We start from the raw sequence: 18,621 nt of genomic DNA on the forward strand, positions 1-18,621 counted from the left end.
TGCTTCAGTACTGACACCAGCTTAACAATTCTTCCCACCCTGAGGGGCCATTGTGTTGACCTGGCTCATGCTCCCTCAGCAACCACTGTGTCCTCGTCCACTGCCCTCCACACCCTAACTCTTTTCACTCAACCAACTTCCCCCAAACACTCTTCCATTTCCGACCTCCATTCCCACGTCTGCAGGAGGTCCTCCTGCTCTGTGCCTTGATATCTAACTCTCAATGAAGCCGAACCAGCCTGCACGCTCGGCTCCCAACAGGAAGTGCAGGACCTGCTCTCCCACTACGGAGGCTGCCACACCGCCTCCCAATTCCCTCTGACAGCTCTGCTCTTGGGAGGCACAGGAAGAAGTGGATAAGCCTCAAGGTCTCTTCCAGCCCTCAGGCCCTCCAATTGGCCTCCGCACACGCAGACATGCTTTTGGCGGCACCCACAAGGGCACCGCGTGGCTTTACAAGATGAAAGCAGCGCCGGCAGCCACAAAGGACGACGGAAGGGCACCACCAGGTTTAAGCCCCAGTGACATCTTTCCCTTCGGATCTCCTCTCAACCCTCACCCCGCCCCTGCTCCCCATCTCCATGGCCAGCCCTCCGGGGTAAGGCCCTCATCACGTTCAGCCGCGGACACGCCCGCAGTCTCTGGGCCTCCTTACATACACGGACACGTTCATCTTCCACAGGCGTGCACACTTAGAAGCACCAATCCCCTTCTCTGCTTTTTCAAGTTAAATACTACTTATTAAGGCTCTTTACGCCTCCAGCCATCTCTGACCTCTCTACACATCGGGGGCTCTGAGCGGCTGTGAGCTGTACCTGGGGTACAACTGAGAGCCATGGGCACCCCGAGGACCAGGAGCATGTGGAAGAGAGCACACTGAGCACCTGCTGGGGAGCCGTGTACGTCCCCCCAGGGGATCGAGGCCCTTGTCCCTGTCACAACGCTGTCTGCCCTGCTTGTCTCCACCCCAACACACAGCTCCTGGTAAACTACAGAGTGTGGCTTCAGGTTCAGCATTTTCCACTGTCTGGAGAGTTTCTGACAAAACTTAAGAAATCGGAGGTATGAGAAGCAAACCTCCCAGGCTTCCACCTTGTGTTAGGTCTTCTAGGGAAGCTTACGGTGACTCCTGAGTGCACACCTCCCACTCCCAAAGCAAGCCAATTCAACTATGAACCCCCGTGGTCCTGCTCTCAGCCCACGCTCCCTGGGACACACGGGTGGGTACCTGCGTGTCCAGCCACTTCACCCCCTCGGGAGTGTGCTCCACTCTCCCGTAGAAGTGCACAGGAAGCATGTACTCCGGCCGGGCCTTCTCCCAGGGGTTGCCGTAGCGCAGCCAGTCATCGGCCTCCTCCACCTGGAAAGCAGCCAGCAGCAAACAGTTCATGGAGCGGAGAGAGTCCGTGGCACTAGGCTGACCCGGTCCTTGGTCAGCACTAACCACGCGTGCTATCAAGATGATGCTGGCCCAGCACTGAGACAAAACTACAGCCTATTTACAATGCGAAGGTTTCCAATTTGGACTATTAAGAAAACAAACTTAAACAAAATTCAGAAAAATGCATTAAAATGAAAAGACATTAAGAATTACCCAAATTCAGCGATAAAAAGAGTTCCTGCTGCATGCTACTGCATGAATGAACCTTGAAAACATTATGCTGAGTCAAAGACGCCCATGTACTGTATGATTCCATGCATATGAAATGTCTAGAATAGCCAGATCCAGAGAAAAAGTAGATGAATAGCTGACAGGCACAGGGGGGTGTGACTGGAAATGGGTGCTTGGTTTCTTTTTGGGGTGATGAAAATGTTCTGGAAATATGGGTGATGGTTGCCCAACTTTGTGAATATATTAAAAACTGGATATCCCAAAAGCTGTTATTTAAAAATAAAAACAGAATCACTGAAAGCCCACTGCTTTGAAAATGTGTAAAATGGTGCAGCCACTGTGGAAAACCGTATAGAGGTTCCTCAAAAATTTAAAAATATGCCCAGCAGACGTAGTTCAGTGAGCATCGACCTATGAACTAGGAGGTCAAGGCTCGATTCCTGGCCAGGGCACATGCCCAGGTTGTGGGCTTGATTCCCAGTAAGGGGTGTGCAGGAGGCAGCTGGTCAATGATTCTCTCTCATCACTGATGTTTCTATCTCTCTCTACCTCTCCCTTCCTCTCTTAAATCAATATATACATATATTTTAAAATTAAAAATACAACTAGCATAAGACCCAGCAATTCTACTTCTGAGTATCCAAAGAAAATAAAAACACTAATTCAAAAAGATATACACATCCCTATGGTCATTGCAGCATTATTCACAATAGCCAAGACATGGAAGTATCCAAAGATGGAAAATGGATAAAGAAGATGTGATATAGACATGGAATATTACTCAGTAATAATACACAATGAGATCTTGCCAGTTGAACAAGATAGGTTGACCTAGAGGGTATTATGTTAAGTGAACAAGTCAGACAGATAAAGACAAATACATGATTTCACTTAGATGTGAAGTCTAAAAAACAAAATGAAACAGAAACAAACTCATAGATATAGAGAACAAATTGATAGTTGCTGGAGGGGAGAAAGACTAGGGGCATGAGTGAAAAAGATGAAGGGAGATAACGGTCATTTTATAATCTCGAGTTATAATATGAATAAGTCATGGGGATATAATATATGGCACACAGAATATAATCAATAATATTGTAACAACTTTGCATAGTGGATGGTTACTAGACTTACCATGGTGACCAGATTGTAAGGTACATACATGTTGAATCGCTATGTTGTACACCTGAAACTAATATTATATGCTAACTATACTTTAAATAAAACAAAAATAGAAAATAAAAATCTTTGATCATTTCTTAAAAACAGAACAAAACACATGTACATCTGACAAACACACACATAAACTGTGAGTGAAATTATCTGAAAGGTACCAGAAGGAAAGCTGCATTTCTTTTAAGGCAGGAGGGAGTATTTCTATAAATTAAACAATCGGTACAAATCTGTTTTAAGTTTCCTTTTACATTTAGCCATAATTTTCTTTGCCCACATGTTATTATGAGCATTTTCAAACGTACAGAAATGTTAACAGAATGGGCAGTGAACACCCACGCGCTCACCACCCAGGTTCTATAACTGTTAACATTACATTTGATTTATCCATTGATCCATTAATTTTTGGGTGCATTTCAAAGTAAGTTGCAGACATCTATACACTCCTCCCCTGACCACTTCAGCATGCACGTCTTTAAGGACAGTTCATCCTGTGTTTATTTTTTAGGTTACTATATATACAGTAAAATGCACAAATCCTGTGGATACCATTGGTGAGTTCTGACAATTGCATCCTGCGTGACTCAAACCCCATCAAGACATAGGGCATTTCCATCAACCTGGTCATCAGCTATTTCGCTGAGACTATACTAACTCTTGAGTTACAAAACCTTCCAATCCTAACCACGTCCTGGCTTTATATGTGACTTTGAGGCCCAAAATTATACTAAAAAAATTATTCTCCGCCCAAATGGAATAGTTATGCCTTCCATTTGGAAATGCCAAATGAGGGGAAGCAACCACCTCGCCAAGAGGAGGACGGGGAGACTGCGTTTTAAGATGACGCTCTTCACTGATGTGGTCCCAACCGCCTCAGGTTTGATGCTCTAGAACTGAGGTTCACTCTTCCTAAGGGCCCCTTTCCTTTGCGGGGTCTGGCCTCTAACCCCACATGGTGCTGTTCTCTCACTGGTGTCGGGGAGACAAGGCTGAAGGTGGGAACAAGACTGATGACAACTGGTCCAGGTCAGTTGTCCCTCTGAGGGTGAACCAGCGAGGGGCCACTTTGGCTCTGCACTGAGATACAACGGAAACCAGCATGAGCCTGTGATATTCTCACCACCTCCACCCAGCCTCCACCCCTGGTGTGCCCTGTAACGTCCAGCAGGCTCTGGGCCCCACCCCACCTGTGCACAATGAGCTCACACAGGAGACCAGCCTCCGCCGGCCCCTGTGGAATATGAAGAAAGCATGGAGCTTGTAGGATTGCCCTGACCTGCCCGACCTCTGCTTGTCTAGGACTGGCATGTGGTCTCTCCATGAAGGAGTTTAAAATACTAAAAGCTGGGATGGCTTTTGCGTCCACTGTAGACAGTGAATCTTGGTGGTGATTTTTGATCTCACCACATGGGTGGTATTCGGGGGCCCGCTCGTGGCCTGTGTGGAGGGCTTGGGTCTCGGGTCACTCTCGGGTTTGCACATTGTCCCTTTCCAGTGAGTCCGTGGAGATCTGTGGTTTTGTCCTCCTGGGTTTCAGGGGAAGTGTTTAACTTTCTAGTGATTGATTGTTGGGTTTTGAAATACCAAAGCTTTCTTTTGTTGTGTTTTGAAATAAATCTCTTTTAAACTTAAAAAAAACTACTAAAAGCTGAACGGAAAGTGCACCTATTTATTTTCTTGCACAAATGAGAGCTGGAAATGAGTGAAGGAACCAAGTCTCACCCACCTGCCAGCCATTGACAATCTTCTGGTTAAAAATCCCAAACTCATAGCGGATTCCATAGCCATATGCTGCCAGGCCCAAGGTGGCCATCGAGTCAAGGAAGCAGGCTGAAAATTGCAAACACAAAGAACTTCTTCTGATCCAAGATAATCAACATGTTCAAGGCCCACCGGAAGCAAGGCCCTAAGTTAACCAGGCGCGGGGATGCCAGCCTCCAGGGGTCAGGGATTCCGTGGTGACCACCGTCAGCTTCAGCTACCATGAAAAAGAAAACTGAAACACACCCTCACTCCCTTCGGCTTGAGAGCCCGGGGCCACACCAAGAAGATATCTATGTGGGGTAAATGTGGGGGTTGTGGGAAGATGCAGAGGGGAGAGAACACAGCCACACTTGGGCATCTCTAAATGCATCAGTCCCACTACCAACTTTCTCCCAGAGTCTCACTCGGACTGACGGCCTCCCATCCCCCGCACAGTCAACCCCAAATCCAAGCTGTCTGGATGGCAGGGGCACATCTACACACTAGTGGAGAAGGCACAGAAACAAGGGCCGAGAATGTACATTTCTCTGTCCACGACGCCAAATACCCAAGCACCAAAGTGCACCCAGAGTGTGCGGGAAGCGGCTGGAGCAGCATGTCACCAACTGACCCCTTCTTCCGATCTTGTCTGGGGGAAAAGAAAGCACCATGCTTTAAACAAAGACCCAGAACGCAGCCTTATTAACCTTCTGGATTAAAAGAAAGAAATAAAGGGAGAAAAAAACTCTACACAAAATAAGCAAAAAACAAACACACAAACAAAAACATGCCTAATTCACCAAACGTGCACAGGCCCCTGGAGGCCAGGGCCTTCACTGAGGGAGAGAAATAAGGAAAACCGGAACATGTGAGATCTGGGCTCTTGTTTTGAGGAAATCATTCTTACAGGCGGGACAGAGGACATAGGAAGCTACAGCGGGCTGGGCTGCCCAAGTCTGCACAGGTGACAGCAGCTGTGGAACCAGAGGGGCCCAAAGGAGGAGGTGCCATCACACCCGCCCACAGGAAAGGCCGGGGGCACCACAGACGTGGCAGGACCGGTAGTTGACATGAATCTGACTGGGAAGGCCCTGAAATGCCCAGAATGTAAGTGGATTGTGAAGGGCAGGGGGTGGGACTGCCTGGCTGACAGTCCCAGGCTTTGGGGTGAGAGGGGAGGTGAGGATCCACTCCAGTAAAGAACACCAGCCGGCCTGGAGCTTCCCTGGAGCTTGGGAAGCAGGTTCTGTTTTTACTGTGATTAACAGAATGCCGTCAGGGGAAGGGGACTGGGAGGAGTTACCCTGGGGCTGGAGGACCTGGGGCTCCCAGGGGGCTGCAGGGGACGCAAGCCCTGGCTCACTGTCTGGGATGATCTCACCATCATACACGCAAACAGGGCCCTGCCCTGGAGAGCAGGATGCCCGGGACCCACAGGGGCTTTTCACACTAAGGGTGGGGGTGGGCAGGCCTTGCCAATTGTTTCTTTCTTTTTTTTTAATCCTCACTCAAGGACAGGCTTTTTAATGAATTTTAGAGAAAAGAAGGGAGAGAGAGAGAGAGGGGGAGAGAAATATCAATGTGAGAGAGAAACATGGATCAGTTGCCTCCCGTATGCACCCTGCTCCGACCGGATATCGAACCCGCAACCTAGGTATGTGCCCTGACCGGAAATCGAACCTGCAACCCTTTGGTGAAAGGAATGATACTCCAACCGACTAAGCCACCCAACCAGGGTGCCAATTGTTCCTTTATACAGATCCATGTGCTGTTTTGTTCAAGATAAACACGTTGCATTTATAATTTGTGAAGAATTTACTTTAAAATTAAAAAATACAAGCACATGCCCCCTTCTACCCCCTAAATTTTAGGGCATTTGCTCCCTTTTCAAAATGACAATTCCCAAAAGGGGCATGACGCCAAGTGGGAGGGGCCTGAGCCCACCCTCCTCTCGGCCCCCCAACACAAGAGCAGCACAAAACCTAAGTCATCTTTGCCCTTAGAGACCCTGGGCCCAAGCGCCTTGATGTCACAGTAAAATCAAATCTCACCGTGACTGCTATTTCCACTTCTCGGTTCTTAACCCAGCTCCCTCTCCCCTAAAACACTGGCAAAAATAAATAAAACAGAAAAACAACAACTGAGTATGCTCTCAAATAGAGTTTACCAAGGGAGCAACATCCCCCAAAGGGAGAGAGCTCTGTAAGCTGTGTGTGTGTGTGTGTGTGTGTGTGTGTGTGTGTGTGTGTGTATCTGTCTTTCTCCCAATGACTGGCTTTGGGATCGTGCAGTGAGGTTGGTATATTGGAATCCCCTCCCAGCACCAGTCACCCAACACTGGCAAGCCTGGTCTTCATGATCGTTATGAAGGGCCCCTTGGGTGACAGAGACATACATCTTGCACTTTTCTCCCGGCCAGAGGCAACGATTTTGACCTGGAGCACACACTCGCCCATCCACCCTGAGGGACCACTTTATCCAGGAGCATGGCTGACCTTGGCCTCACCATGTGATCACTGACAAGGCACCATGTTAGAACAATCTTGTCCTAGACAGGTGCTTGGGGTTACCTGCCAGCCTTCCCAATCCTCCATTCCCCAGGCCAGCGTCCTCTTCTATTTCCTCCAGTTCTTCCAAGTCCAACCCCAACTGTGAATAAAAACAGAGGCAATATTTTCACATTACTTAATATTTTCACTCAAGTACCAGGTGGAATGATATTTAAACCCTGTGAGTTTATATCAAAGGGTAGAGTCTGCTTCCTTTTAGACTTAAAAGTCCAATGTTAAAATCTGATGCTTAATCGCTGATCGAAAATGAAAGTTTCCAGGTATTTCAAAAGCTGTCAAATTACTTAAGAATTACAGTCAAAATGAGACTTGGTCTAATAGCCAAAGATATATACTGCTGTATTACTGATTTACTTATAGTGGACAGATTATAACATGTTTCCTAAAAATGAAACCAATGGTTTTAGTAATTCTCTAATTTTGCATGGTCTAATGATAATTATGTGACATCTTTTTAAACCCAAATCTAAAAACACCTTTCCATGGCATTCCAATTATATTCAAGCCAACTTGTGAAACAGATATGGTATGTTAAAAATTAGAGAAAAAGCAACGAAGTCACAACCACTTCACCTAACTGAAAACCATTCCAGAATATAGCTGTTAGGGCTCTCAATTATGTTGTATTGATAATTACTCCATTAATCTTAACTTGATAAAACCTATCACATTAACAATCAACAACGCTGTTTAATTAAAAAAATAACTATATTTAAAAACAAATAATTATTTAGTGAGAAGAGTTGCAGTATTTCATATTTTTACAAAATTCTTTAATGGATTTTCTGTTCCAGCATTCAATATGTTGAAATATCACACATCATATAGCATCTGGAAAACTCTACTGCATACTCATGAAGTATAGAGTGTAAAAGGCAAATAACATCCTAGTGTCATGAAAATAGTTCTGACCTAGCGGACCCCTTGAAAAGGTCTCAGGGAACCGGAGGGTCTCCAGACCACACTTTGAGAATCTAATAAATTACGAAGAGTGGAAGAAGAGTTGTGAGAAAATTAAAAACATAAAAGTCATACAAAACAGTTTAGCATCTATTAAGTAAACTGAATGGTGCTAACACATACAGTCATCTGATTTAGATTTCAAAATATTGACTTAACTCCCATAACAATTTTAAAGAGTGTGTTCCACCAAAAATATCTGAAATGTGTGGGGGGATTTACCCGAGACATTACCAGCTCAGTCTTGGAGGGGGGGGACATGATCCCCCACAATGCTGGGCTGCCTGATGGCCCTGCAAGGCTCACACCACACCTCCTCCAAGAAGGCCCCCAGAGACCTCCCACCTCAAAACCAAACCGAACCTAAGCAGAAGCAGTGGAAGGTTCCTGAAGGTAGGACAACCGTGGTAAGGACCCATCTGTGTATGTGCAAAAGGGCAGAAGTGATGCATATTCACATTCAGAAAATTCTACACTGAGCATCTAGGTGAGGGAGAAAGACCATGTCCAGGGAAGTGGGACAGAGAGAGAAAACAGACACAATCGAATCCAGCTCTGCTCTAAAACAGCAAGTGAACTGTGAAAGACCTCCACCTAAACAACTGTTAATGAAGAATCCTTAAGCAAAGGCAGTTTCTATTCTGTTTAGGGGAGAAAGGCAATTTTATAACTAGAGGCTAGGATGAGCCCAAGAGGTTATCTTAGGGGCAGAGGAGGGACCCTGGAGGTAGGTTACCAGTTCAATGAAGCAAGGAGAAATGGGACCATACCAAATACTTCTGCCACATTGTAAATCTGTCCCTGGGGTGGGAGTGAGGAATACAGTGGTTTCTAGAAGCCTCCAAACCTTAGCATTACAATGCAATCGAGCCCTTGCACTCCACTGTATTAACAGCTCTCCATCCAGTTCTTACTTTCTCTCCTTTTGAGAAAGAGGAGCATCACCCACCAACCCATTCTCTCTCACAAAGGACAGAGTACACCATCAGACATTTCCCAGGTCCTAGGTGGCGGCAAATCCTAACGCCCACGCTCACCTCTGTCAATGCTCACCTCTGTGGGGCCTGAACTAAACCCTCAGAACAACAGGAGAGGCTACCGGGCAGCCTGGCCCCAGGACCCATACCTGGTAGATGGCTTCATCACAAGCATTCTGGAGGCCCAGGTTCACCATTGTGTTCTGCAGAGTACGGCCCATGTAGAACTCCAGGGAAAGATAATAGATGCGCTGAGAGAGCAAAAGAAAGCATCTTAGATCTCTCGTTCCATCTCCACGCACAAGCAGATGATGATGATGATGATGATGATGAGTGGATTCCTAAGAGAACCTACATAGGGGTTTCATTTATGTTAACCCAGAACTTACCAGCACATCCCCAAATGAACTCACTCCCTTCACCAGGCCTTGGCCACCCTCAGTTTTCCAAGGGCATCTTTTTTTGTTGTTTTTATACTCTTTTAATTTTTCAATTACAGTTGGCATTCAATGTTATATTAGTTTCAGATGTACCACACAGAGATTAGACCTTTATGTATCTTACCAAGTGATTTCTCCCTGGCCATAAATCTAGTACCCACCTGGCGCCATACATAGTTATTACAATACTAGGGGCCCAGTGCACAAATTTGTGCACCATGAAAAGAACTGTGGGCCGTGAGGCTGTGGTAGGCACAGGGGTGGGTCTTGGTCCATCCTCTGAGCCCCCGCCTGGCCCCTCCTGCCGCGGACCCCAGTCCCGTCTTCCGGCAGCCCCGATCCCACTGCTGCCACTCCAACACGCTGATATCACCGGCCCTGCTCGCACCTCAGGAGCAGGGGGAGGTGGAGAAGCCCTCAGGGGTGATTGGGGCCAGCAGCTGCCACTCACACCCGCTGATGGAGCCAAGTGATCAGGACCCGGCAGTGGGTGTGAGTGGTGGCTCCAGAGCCAGCAGTGAGTGCGAGTGGGGCCAGCGCCGGCAGCAGGTGCAAGCGCTGGGTGGGACTGCGGTGTGCAGGAGCAAAGAATTTTCAGTAACTACCAGAGGCTCACCCCGAGGACAGCGACTGGCGCCCCGCCTTGGTCTGGTGCCCCAACTCACCTGCTCCACCATCCCGCTGCGGCCAACGCCCACCATGTTCCGCACACCCCCCCTGGTGGTCGGCGCACATCATAGCGATGGTTATTCGGTTATTCCATCATTTGGTCTATTTGCATATTAGCCTTTTATTATATAGGACTAGAGGCCTGTTGCACGATATTCCCTGGCTTCACTCCCAGCCGCCCGGGAGCCGGCACGTCCCTGTTCCCCCACCGCCCGGGAGCCGGCAAGTCCTCGCTTCTGTCCGGAGCACCGCTCCAGTAGCTCCCTCTGCAGCCGCTCTGGTCTGCATATGCAAATTAACCTCCATTTTTTGTTTGGTTAATTTGCATACTCACTCTGATTGGCTGTGGACGTAGTAGAGTGATGGTTAATTTGCATGTTTCTCTTTTATTAGGTAAGATTATTGACTATATTTCCTATGTTACACTTCACATGCCCGTGACTATTTCATAACTGCCTATGTGAACTTATTAATCCTTCACCTTTGTCACCAAGTCCCCAACCACCCTCCCATTTGGCAAACAACAGTTTGTTCTCTGTATCTATGAGGTTGTTTCTGTTTTGTTTATTTTTTATTCTGTTCTTTAGATTTCACATATAAGTGAAGTCACATGGTATTTGTCTTTCCCTGACTGACTTATTTCACTTAGCATTAACACCCTCTAGGTCTACCTATGCTCTTGTAAATGGTAAGATTTTATTCTTTTTATGGCCAAGTAATAGTCCATTGTATATCTTACTATATGTCTTCTTTATTCACTCACTTACTGATGGGCACTTAGGTTGCTTCCATATCTTGGCAACTGTAAATAATCCTGCAGTGAATATAGGGGTACATATGTCTTTTTGAATTAGTGTTTTGAGTTTCTTCAAATATATACCCAGAAGTAGAATTGCTGAATCTAAAGCAGTTCCATTTTCAATCTTTTGAGGAACCTCAATACGGTTTTCATAGTGGCTAAACCAATCTGCCATATGTTAAATGACCTAGAGACCGCCTTCATTTTTTAAAAACTGGGTTTATTTATTACACACAGGAAACATCACAGAAAAGTATAAAAGAAGCTCTTCAGCACAAACAGATGAAAAGAAGATCAACACATATAATTTTCTAAAGACATCTTAGGCATTAATAAACGCTAACTGTGGAAATGAAGTTGAGCATCCATAGGTAGAGCCTTATTTTGCTCTTTACACACTGAGATGAATCTGAGAGATCTCCAACTTCTTTTCCCTCTCCTAAAAGAGTTTTTAGAGTCTGTTTGATAGAGAGGTCTGAATGCCTTGTATGAAAAGGAAAGAAAGAACTTTTTCTAACATTCAGAGAAAAAAACAAACAACAACAGCAACAAAAAATAAACTGGGGCAATTGCTTTCACCTTCACCAAGAGGAAGAACATGATTCTATAAGCAGAGATGGGGCATCCTTGAAAACACAGCAACACTACTCTTGTCCATTAGATTCTGTCTGTGGCCCTGTTTTTTTTGTTGTTTTTGTTTTAATATATTTTTATTGATTTTTTTACAGAGAGGAAGGGAAAGGGATAGAGAGCCAGAAACATTGATGAGAGAGAAACATCGACCAGCTGCCTCCTGCACTCCCCCTACTGGGGATGTGCCTGCAACCAGGGTATATGCCCTTGACCGGAATCGAACCCGGGACCCTTCAGTCCACAGGCCGATGCTCTATCTACTGAGCCAAACTGGTCAGGGCTGTGGCCCCATCTTAACACACTAGCAGCCATCTTACCGTGGCCAGGTGAGCAGAGAGTGGCTCCCATGCGAACTGCTGCCTCCCTGCTGGACAGGGCAGAGCTGGCCCTGACATAACACAGGGGTGGCCCCACAGGCTGAAGACCCAAGAAAGAGTAAGCATTTGGAGTCCAAGGGGCCGTCTGCTGGCAGGGGGCGGGGCGGGGAGGGTTAGTTTTTGTTCTATTGAGGGTTTCAACTGATAGAGGACCACCCACATTAGGGCGGGTAACTGCTTTACTCAAAGTACACTGATATAAACGATAATCTCATCCCCAAAACACCTTCACATAAACATCCAGAATGATTTAAAAAATTTTTATTTTATATTTTTATTTATTTCAGAGAGGAAGGGAGAGGAAGAGAGACATAGAAACATCAATGATGAGAGAGAATCATTAATTGGCTACCTCCTGCACGCCCCCCACTGGGGATCGAGCCTGCAACCTGGGCATGTGCTCTTGACCAGAATCGAATCCGGGACCCTTTCGTCCACAGGCCAACGTTCTATCCACTAAGCCAAACCAGCCAGGGCCAGAATGATTTTTGACCAAATATCTGGGTACTGTGGTCTAACCAAGTGGAAATAGATTATTAACCAACACAACCTGAAAGAGAAAAGGCCAAATTGTCTTCTACGAAAACTCATGGCACACACTCAAATAGGCTTCTTAATCGCATAAAATGACGGTCTCACCTACTTGCACTTGGCAAGCTGTCAGGGTAATCAGCAACACAAAACTTCACCCATCATGCGCTTCTAGAAAATAACTTTGAGCTATCTGCTGTCAGGCTAATAACCTCACACTCACAATTAAAAACACACCACAACAACTGGGTGTGCTAAAAAGATTCCATTGGCTGGTCCAACCTCTGACTAATTAAAACAAAATCTCAGAAGTGGGGGTTATAGGCAGTGAAGGCTGCAAATCACTGCTGTAGATCATCTTCCTTTAACTCCCAGGTCCAGCAAACCAAAAATTATTTGTATTCATTACAATTACATTATTAGGAATATTTAAGACACCTGTTTGGACACTGTGATAGCACTCCTTTTCCTTAATCTACCACTGAGGTAACTTATAAGAAAGAGCCATAGGAAACATTATTTCAACCGCTGCAGAGATAAAGAAGACCATCCCATCCACTCACTGCAGGAGTAGAGAAGGCCAGTTATATACTAAACTGACTATTCCATCCACTCACTGCAAGGATGCAGCAGCCCCGTAACATAGCAAACTGGCTATTCCACAAACTCATTGCAGAGATGCATGGCCTCTTACATAGTAAACTGCCTATTCCACCTACTCAGGCAGAAATGCTGTAGCTTGATTATATAGTAAACTGACCATTCCATGCATTCACGTGCAGGGATGCATTAGGCTAGCTACATACAAAAATGGCTATTCAAGTGGGGGGTGGGGTGGGAGATATCTGTAATACTACCAACAATAAAAAATATATTTTAAAATAAAAAAATAATAAACTTACTATTTCATCCACTCACTAAAAGGGTGCTAAAAGGGTGCCAAGGAACCTGGCTGTTCATGCACTCACTGCAAATATATAGCAGGCCAAAGGACAGTCAACTGATAATTCCACCCACCTACTGCAGGGATGCAGTAGGCCTGTTACAGAGTAAGCTGGCTATCCCATCACTCACTGCAGGGATGCAATAAGCATGTTACAGAGTAAGCTGGCTATTCCATCCTCACTGCAGGGATGCAATAGGCCTGTTACATAGTAAGCTGGCTATCCCATCACTCACTGCAGGGATGCAATAAGCATGTTACATAGTAAGCTGACTATTCCATCCCTCACTGCAGGGATGCAGTAGGCATAGTAAACACACTATTCCACATGCTCACTGCATAGATACAGTAGTCATGTTACATAATAAACTGGCTATTCCATCTACTTAATAGAGGAATGCTGTTAGCTGGTTGCAAAATAAACTGATTATTCCATCTACTAACTACCAGGACAGGATAGTCAGGTTACTAGTACATAGGAAACTAGCTATTCTACCCACTCAACATAGGGATACAGTACATACAACACGATATTTTTAGTGTAATAAAAACAAATGCTTCGACTAGTATAGAAAAAAAGATGTAGAACACAAAATGTTTGTAATATTTATAGTTATATTACTAAGTGGTGAGACTACAGGTATTTTTTTTCCCATTTGGCTTATCTGTACTGTTAAATTTTTCCTCCAGTAATCATAAGGACTTGCATAATTGTGTAAAAGACAAAAATAATAAATAAAATCACTTTAACTTAATAAGTATATATCAGCAGGTTACCCCAGTCTGGAGGGTGGTGGTACAAGCCCCTGAGGCCATTCCTGGGGCTGGGGGTGTGGCTTTGCAGGATTTTTAAAAAATATATATTTTATAGATTTTTTACAGAGAGGAAGAGAGGAAGCGAGAGGGATAGAGAGGTAGAGACATCGATCAGAGAGAAACATTGATCAGCTGTCTCTTGCACACCTCCTACTGGGGATGTGCCCGCAACCAAGGTACATGCCCTTGACTGGAATCGAACCTGGGACCCTTCAGTCCGCAGGCCGATGCTCTATCCACTGAGCCAAACCGGTTAGGGCATGGGTTTTTATTGGGAGCCCACTTCCCTGGGCTCTGACCCTCCTGGGGCTTGTTTCTGGTCCATTACAAGCAAACATTTGCAGAAAAAGGAGACAAGGAGCTTATTTTCAACATGAATTAGCGAGACCGAAGCACTTACTAATAAATTCCACTTTTTCTTTTTTAAAGGGCCTTCCTGTCCAGAATAGTCTCCTTCCATTTACAGGCTGCGGTTTCTTTAAAAGAGAAAGGTTTCCACCTGTAGCCAAGGCAGCCCATCAAAACTCAGAGCACTCACTGAAGATGACAAACCTGTTTTGCTCATGAAAGGTCATTTCCGTAATCCCTGAGCCCATCGCTGGCCTTTTCAGGCTCTACTGTAAACATACATAAACTCTTAACAGGAGCCCTAGTATGTTGGGGTGTGTCCCACTGCAGGGAAATGCCCTTGACTGTGCAAAGCCGTACCCTTGTCATCTGCTGCACGGACAATAAAAATGATGTTGCGAAGCAGAGCTCTGCCATCAGCAGAGGATTCTGGGGGAGCCACTGCCTCCGGGCCGGTTTCCCTGGCAAAGTCAAGCCAAACCTTTGTTGTAATAACCTGTTTCAGCCACTTGGTGCCCCTTCTTTCCACACTGCCTTGCATACTAAACATGAAGATGCCTCGTTGGTATTCCAACAAATCTGTCATTTTTACCATCTCTCTTTTAGAAAAAGGAGTGCCCCCAGAATATGTTTGGAAAAGCAACACATCTTACTCTTAGCAATTATTAAACATTTCTTACATGAAAATACTCTAAAGTACTATCAACTGTCAACGAAACAACTGTTCCACGCCCAGGTGTACACGGCAAGTCAAATCTTTGCAAACGGACTCCTTTCCTCGCTAGCTTTCCCTGGACCATAGTGCAGTAGAAAGGACGAAATTCTCCACGATCAAGAGAAAAACACACACACAAAACTGGCCGAGGGGGCTGGCCAAGCCTATGATACACCTATCAAGCTAAAGCTGCTGAAAAGTTACAGTTGATGAATGAAACAGAAATGCCGCAAAACTGTATATGCAATATACTTTTTAAAAATGTGTTTAGATATATCGGAGTAGGAAAAGGACATCCAGCTATATTTTAATATAGATAAAGGTAACGGAGACTATCCAATGACTTTTCCTTTGTGTATTTTGTACTTTTCTACCGTAAACATACATTTTTTGCAAAATCAAAAAAGGGACAATGACTTCATCCCCGTGAACTGTAAGGTAAGGAGAAGCTGTTCAGGGGAGGTGTGGAAACCTCAAAGGCACGCCTGCTTCGCGGGCTCCTTTTTCTGAGCGTAGGGACCCCTCCTGCTTCAGCAAGCACCTCCGACCGTTTTCTTCTCATCAAAAAGCCTATTCCCCGCGGATGGCTGTGTCCACCCGCTCCCAACACAGACAACACCCAGGCCTGGGTCCAGTGTCCTTCCTCTCACACACGACCGCACAAAACCGGAGGTGGGGGGCGGGGGGAGGAGGAAGCCTAAATTCTGCAGCCATCGCGGAGGCACACAGCCAGTGACATACAGGCTGGAAAATTCCGCCGGGTTTCCCAGCCTCAGGAATTCGGGGAGCAGCGGACCAAGGCAAGGCCGGGCTCCTCGCGCAAGGGGCCTGGCGGCTCGGCCCAGAGCAGGCGGACCGCCGGGAATGGGCGCGCGTGGGGGCGGGGGCGGGGGCGGCCAGGGCCTTCGCGAGGCTCCTCTCCTCCACGACACGCAGGGAGCGGGCCACCCCGATGGGCTGTGGGGGCGGACGGGGGTGACCGTGCTCAACTTAGACACACATTCCGTAGGCAGCGGCCCCACTGGTCTCCTTTTGGGGAGAGGTGCAACGCTTGGCTGTTATTTCTCAGGGGCCTGTGGCTCAAGAAGCCCCGCACCGGGGCTTTCCTTCTCGGGGTGGGGCAGCGGAGCGGCAGGAGCAGAGCGGGGCCCCGGGTCGCGTCCCGGCCTCCGGGGGCGCCTCACCTTGGGGTCGCGCTCGTAGTAGTGCTGCTGCGTGCGGATCCAGCGCCCCACCAGGTGGTCGCGCACCGTGTGCGCCAGGGCGAAGTAGTAGTCGCGGGGCGTGGCCACGTTGCGGTCCTTGACCAGCGTGAAGTGCAGGTGCCGGTTGAAGCTCTTCCGCACCTCGGCCACGTCGCCCAGCCCCGCGATCCCGCGCACGCTGATCTGCTTTCGCTTTTCGCTGTCCGTCAGCGGCTTCGCCATAGCGCCGGCTGAGGAAGAAGAGAAAAGGGGGGAGCGGCCAAGAGATGCGAACACCGAGGATACGGAGGCGGCTCTGGCGCCAGGGACTGCACCTCCCCGCGCTGGCACCGACCGCGCCTGCGCCCTGCGCCCTGCGCCGGGGGCGGGGCCGAGTGCGGGCCGAGGCAGGGGTGGGGCGGGGCCCTGGAGAGGGGAGGGGCCCTGGGAGAGAGGGGCCTCGGAGTGGAGAGTGGTCTCCCTGAGAAGTGGGGTCTCGGGGTGTGGCTTTAATCCTTGGAATTTGGAGGCGGCTTCCGGTTTCATAAATGAGAACCACCCTCAAAAGCTGGGGGGGTCTCACCCCAAGTTGGCCAAGGCCCGCAGAAGTGGGAAACGACTGGATGAGCTGGATGAGACTCCAGGAATCAAAGCTGCAGTCCTGTTAGCCTCTATTCCCCCAGGCCCAGGGCAGATGGGGAAGAATGCGCTCCTCCCTCCTCCCTCCCTCGATTTCTGGGGGCTGCGTCCCTCCCTGCCCAGGGCCCCCAGGGGCCCCCAGGCCAGAGTGCTCTGGGTGCTGGGCCATTAAAGGAAACCGAGTACACACTTGAAAGGCAGCCACCAAGGCCTGCCCAGTGGGCCGACTCCTTTTGAGGCACAGGGTGGCTCTGAAAATATCAGCTAAGAAGGTAAAAGTTTATACAGTAAACCCTAGACTTTGTGGACCTAGATTTAACAGACAAAATTTCCGATCCATATGTCACATGTGAAAATTAACACCCTATTAATTTAAAAATGCTTTTAACCAAGATTTCCTTACAATTAAATTAACAGGTTGTTTTCTTGTTGTTATTAATTCACTGTTATTTTAAACAAATTTTATCGAATAGGCCATATGTCGGGAAAAAAACTGTAGTAATTTTGCCGGCATAAGTAAATATTACGTATCTGCAACTATAGACTACATATTTAAATCCAAGAGTCACTGCTTGTAAACAATATTCAGCGAATAATTAACAGGTGATCACACCGCATCATGCTCGGTAATTGTTTTTTTAAATGTGTTTTTATTTCAGAGAGGAAGGGAGAGATAGAAACATCAATGATGAGAATCATTGATTGGCTGCCGCCTGCACGCCCCCTATTGGGGATTGAGACTGCAACCAGGGCATGTGCCCTTGACCGGAATCGAACTCAGGACCTTTCAGTCCACAGGCCGATGCTCTCTCCACTGAGCCAAGCCAGCTAGGGCTCAGTAATTGGTTTTACCGAAAATCCCGTGGTGTGATTTTCTGCAGCAGTTTTAACTCCTGCCAGATAATGATATGTTTCTTTCTTTTAAAAAATATATATTTTATTGATTTTTTACAGAGAGGAAGGGAGAGGGATAGAGAGTTAGAAACATCCATCAGAGAGAAACATCGAACAGCTGCCTCCTGCACACCCCCTACTAGGGATGTGCCCACAACCAAGCTATATGCCCTTGACCAGAATCGAACTCAGGACCTTTCAGTCCGCAGGCCGATGCTCTATCCACTGAGCCAAACCGGTCAGGGTGATGATATGTTTCTATGTGGGCTAAGCCACGCCCCAGCCGTGTGCACCTGTTTACTCCCAGTGACTGGTGAATGCATGCATTTACTAGACCTATGCAGTAGAAATTTAAAATTACTGTAAAACTTTTCTGTGAAATTAAGCTTCATACATACTTAATTTTAATTACACAAACATGTCTACATAAGTAAAAACAAGTAAACTAATTTGTCAATTTTTAAAACATACCCATTTAGAAAACCTACTTTATTATATAACGGACTTTTAGCTTTAACAGAGGCCCCCTGGCCCGAATTAGACTGTTTTTATGAAGGTTTTGCTGGACTGAGAGTGTGCAGTCCTCGGGCTGGGCTGA

General features: G+C 46.9%; 1 protein-coding gene across 1 annotated transcript in view; it reads right to left on the reverse strand.

Annotated features, from left to right (window-relative positions):
- Positions 1 to 16,858, reverse strand: part of PYGB (glycogen phosphorylase B) — a 41,267-nt gene extending 24,409 nt beyond the window's left edge. Inside the window, exons 1-5 of the mRNA XM_079783974.1 lie at positions 16,491 to 16,858; positions 9,185 to 9,286; positions 7,099 to 7,177; positions 4,512 to 4,615; positions 1,229 to 1,360 (exon numbers count right to left, since the gene is read on the reverse strand). Of these exons, the coding sequence (XP_079640100.1) occupies positions 1,229 to 1,360; positions 4,512 to 4,615; positions 7,099 to 7,177; positions 9,185 to 9,286; positions 16,491 to 16,733 (660 nt within the window). The 5' untranslated portion in view covers positions 16,734 to 16,858. The remainder of the gene's footprint in view (positions 1 to 1,228; positions 1,361 to 4,511; positions 4,616 to 7,098; positions 7,178 to 9,184; positions 9,287 to 16,490) is intronic.
- Between the last annotated feature and the right edge of the window lie 1,763 nt (positions 16,859 to 18,621).

The sequence above is a fragment of the Cnephaeus nilssonii genome (assembly GCF_951640355.1).
Source record: "Cnephaeus nilssonii genome assembly, chromosome: 11".
Lineage (NCBI taxonomy): Eukaryota > Metazoa > Chordata > Mammalia > Chiroptera > Vespertilionidae > Cnephaeus > Cnephaeus nilssonii.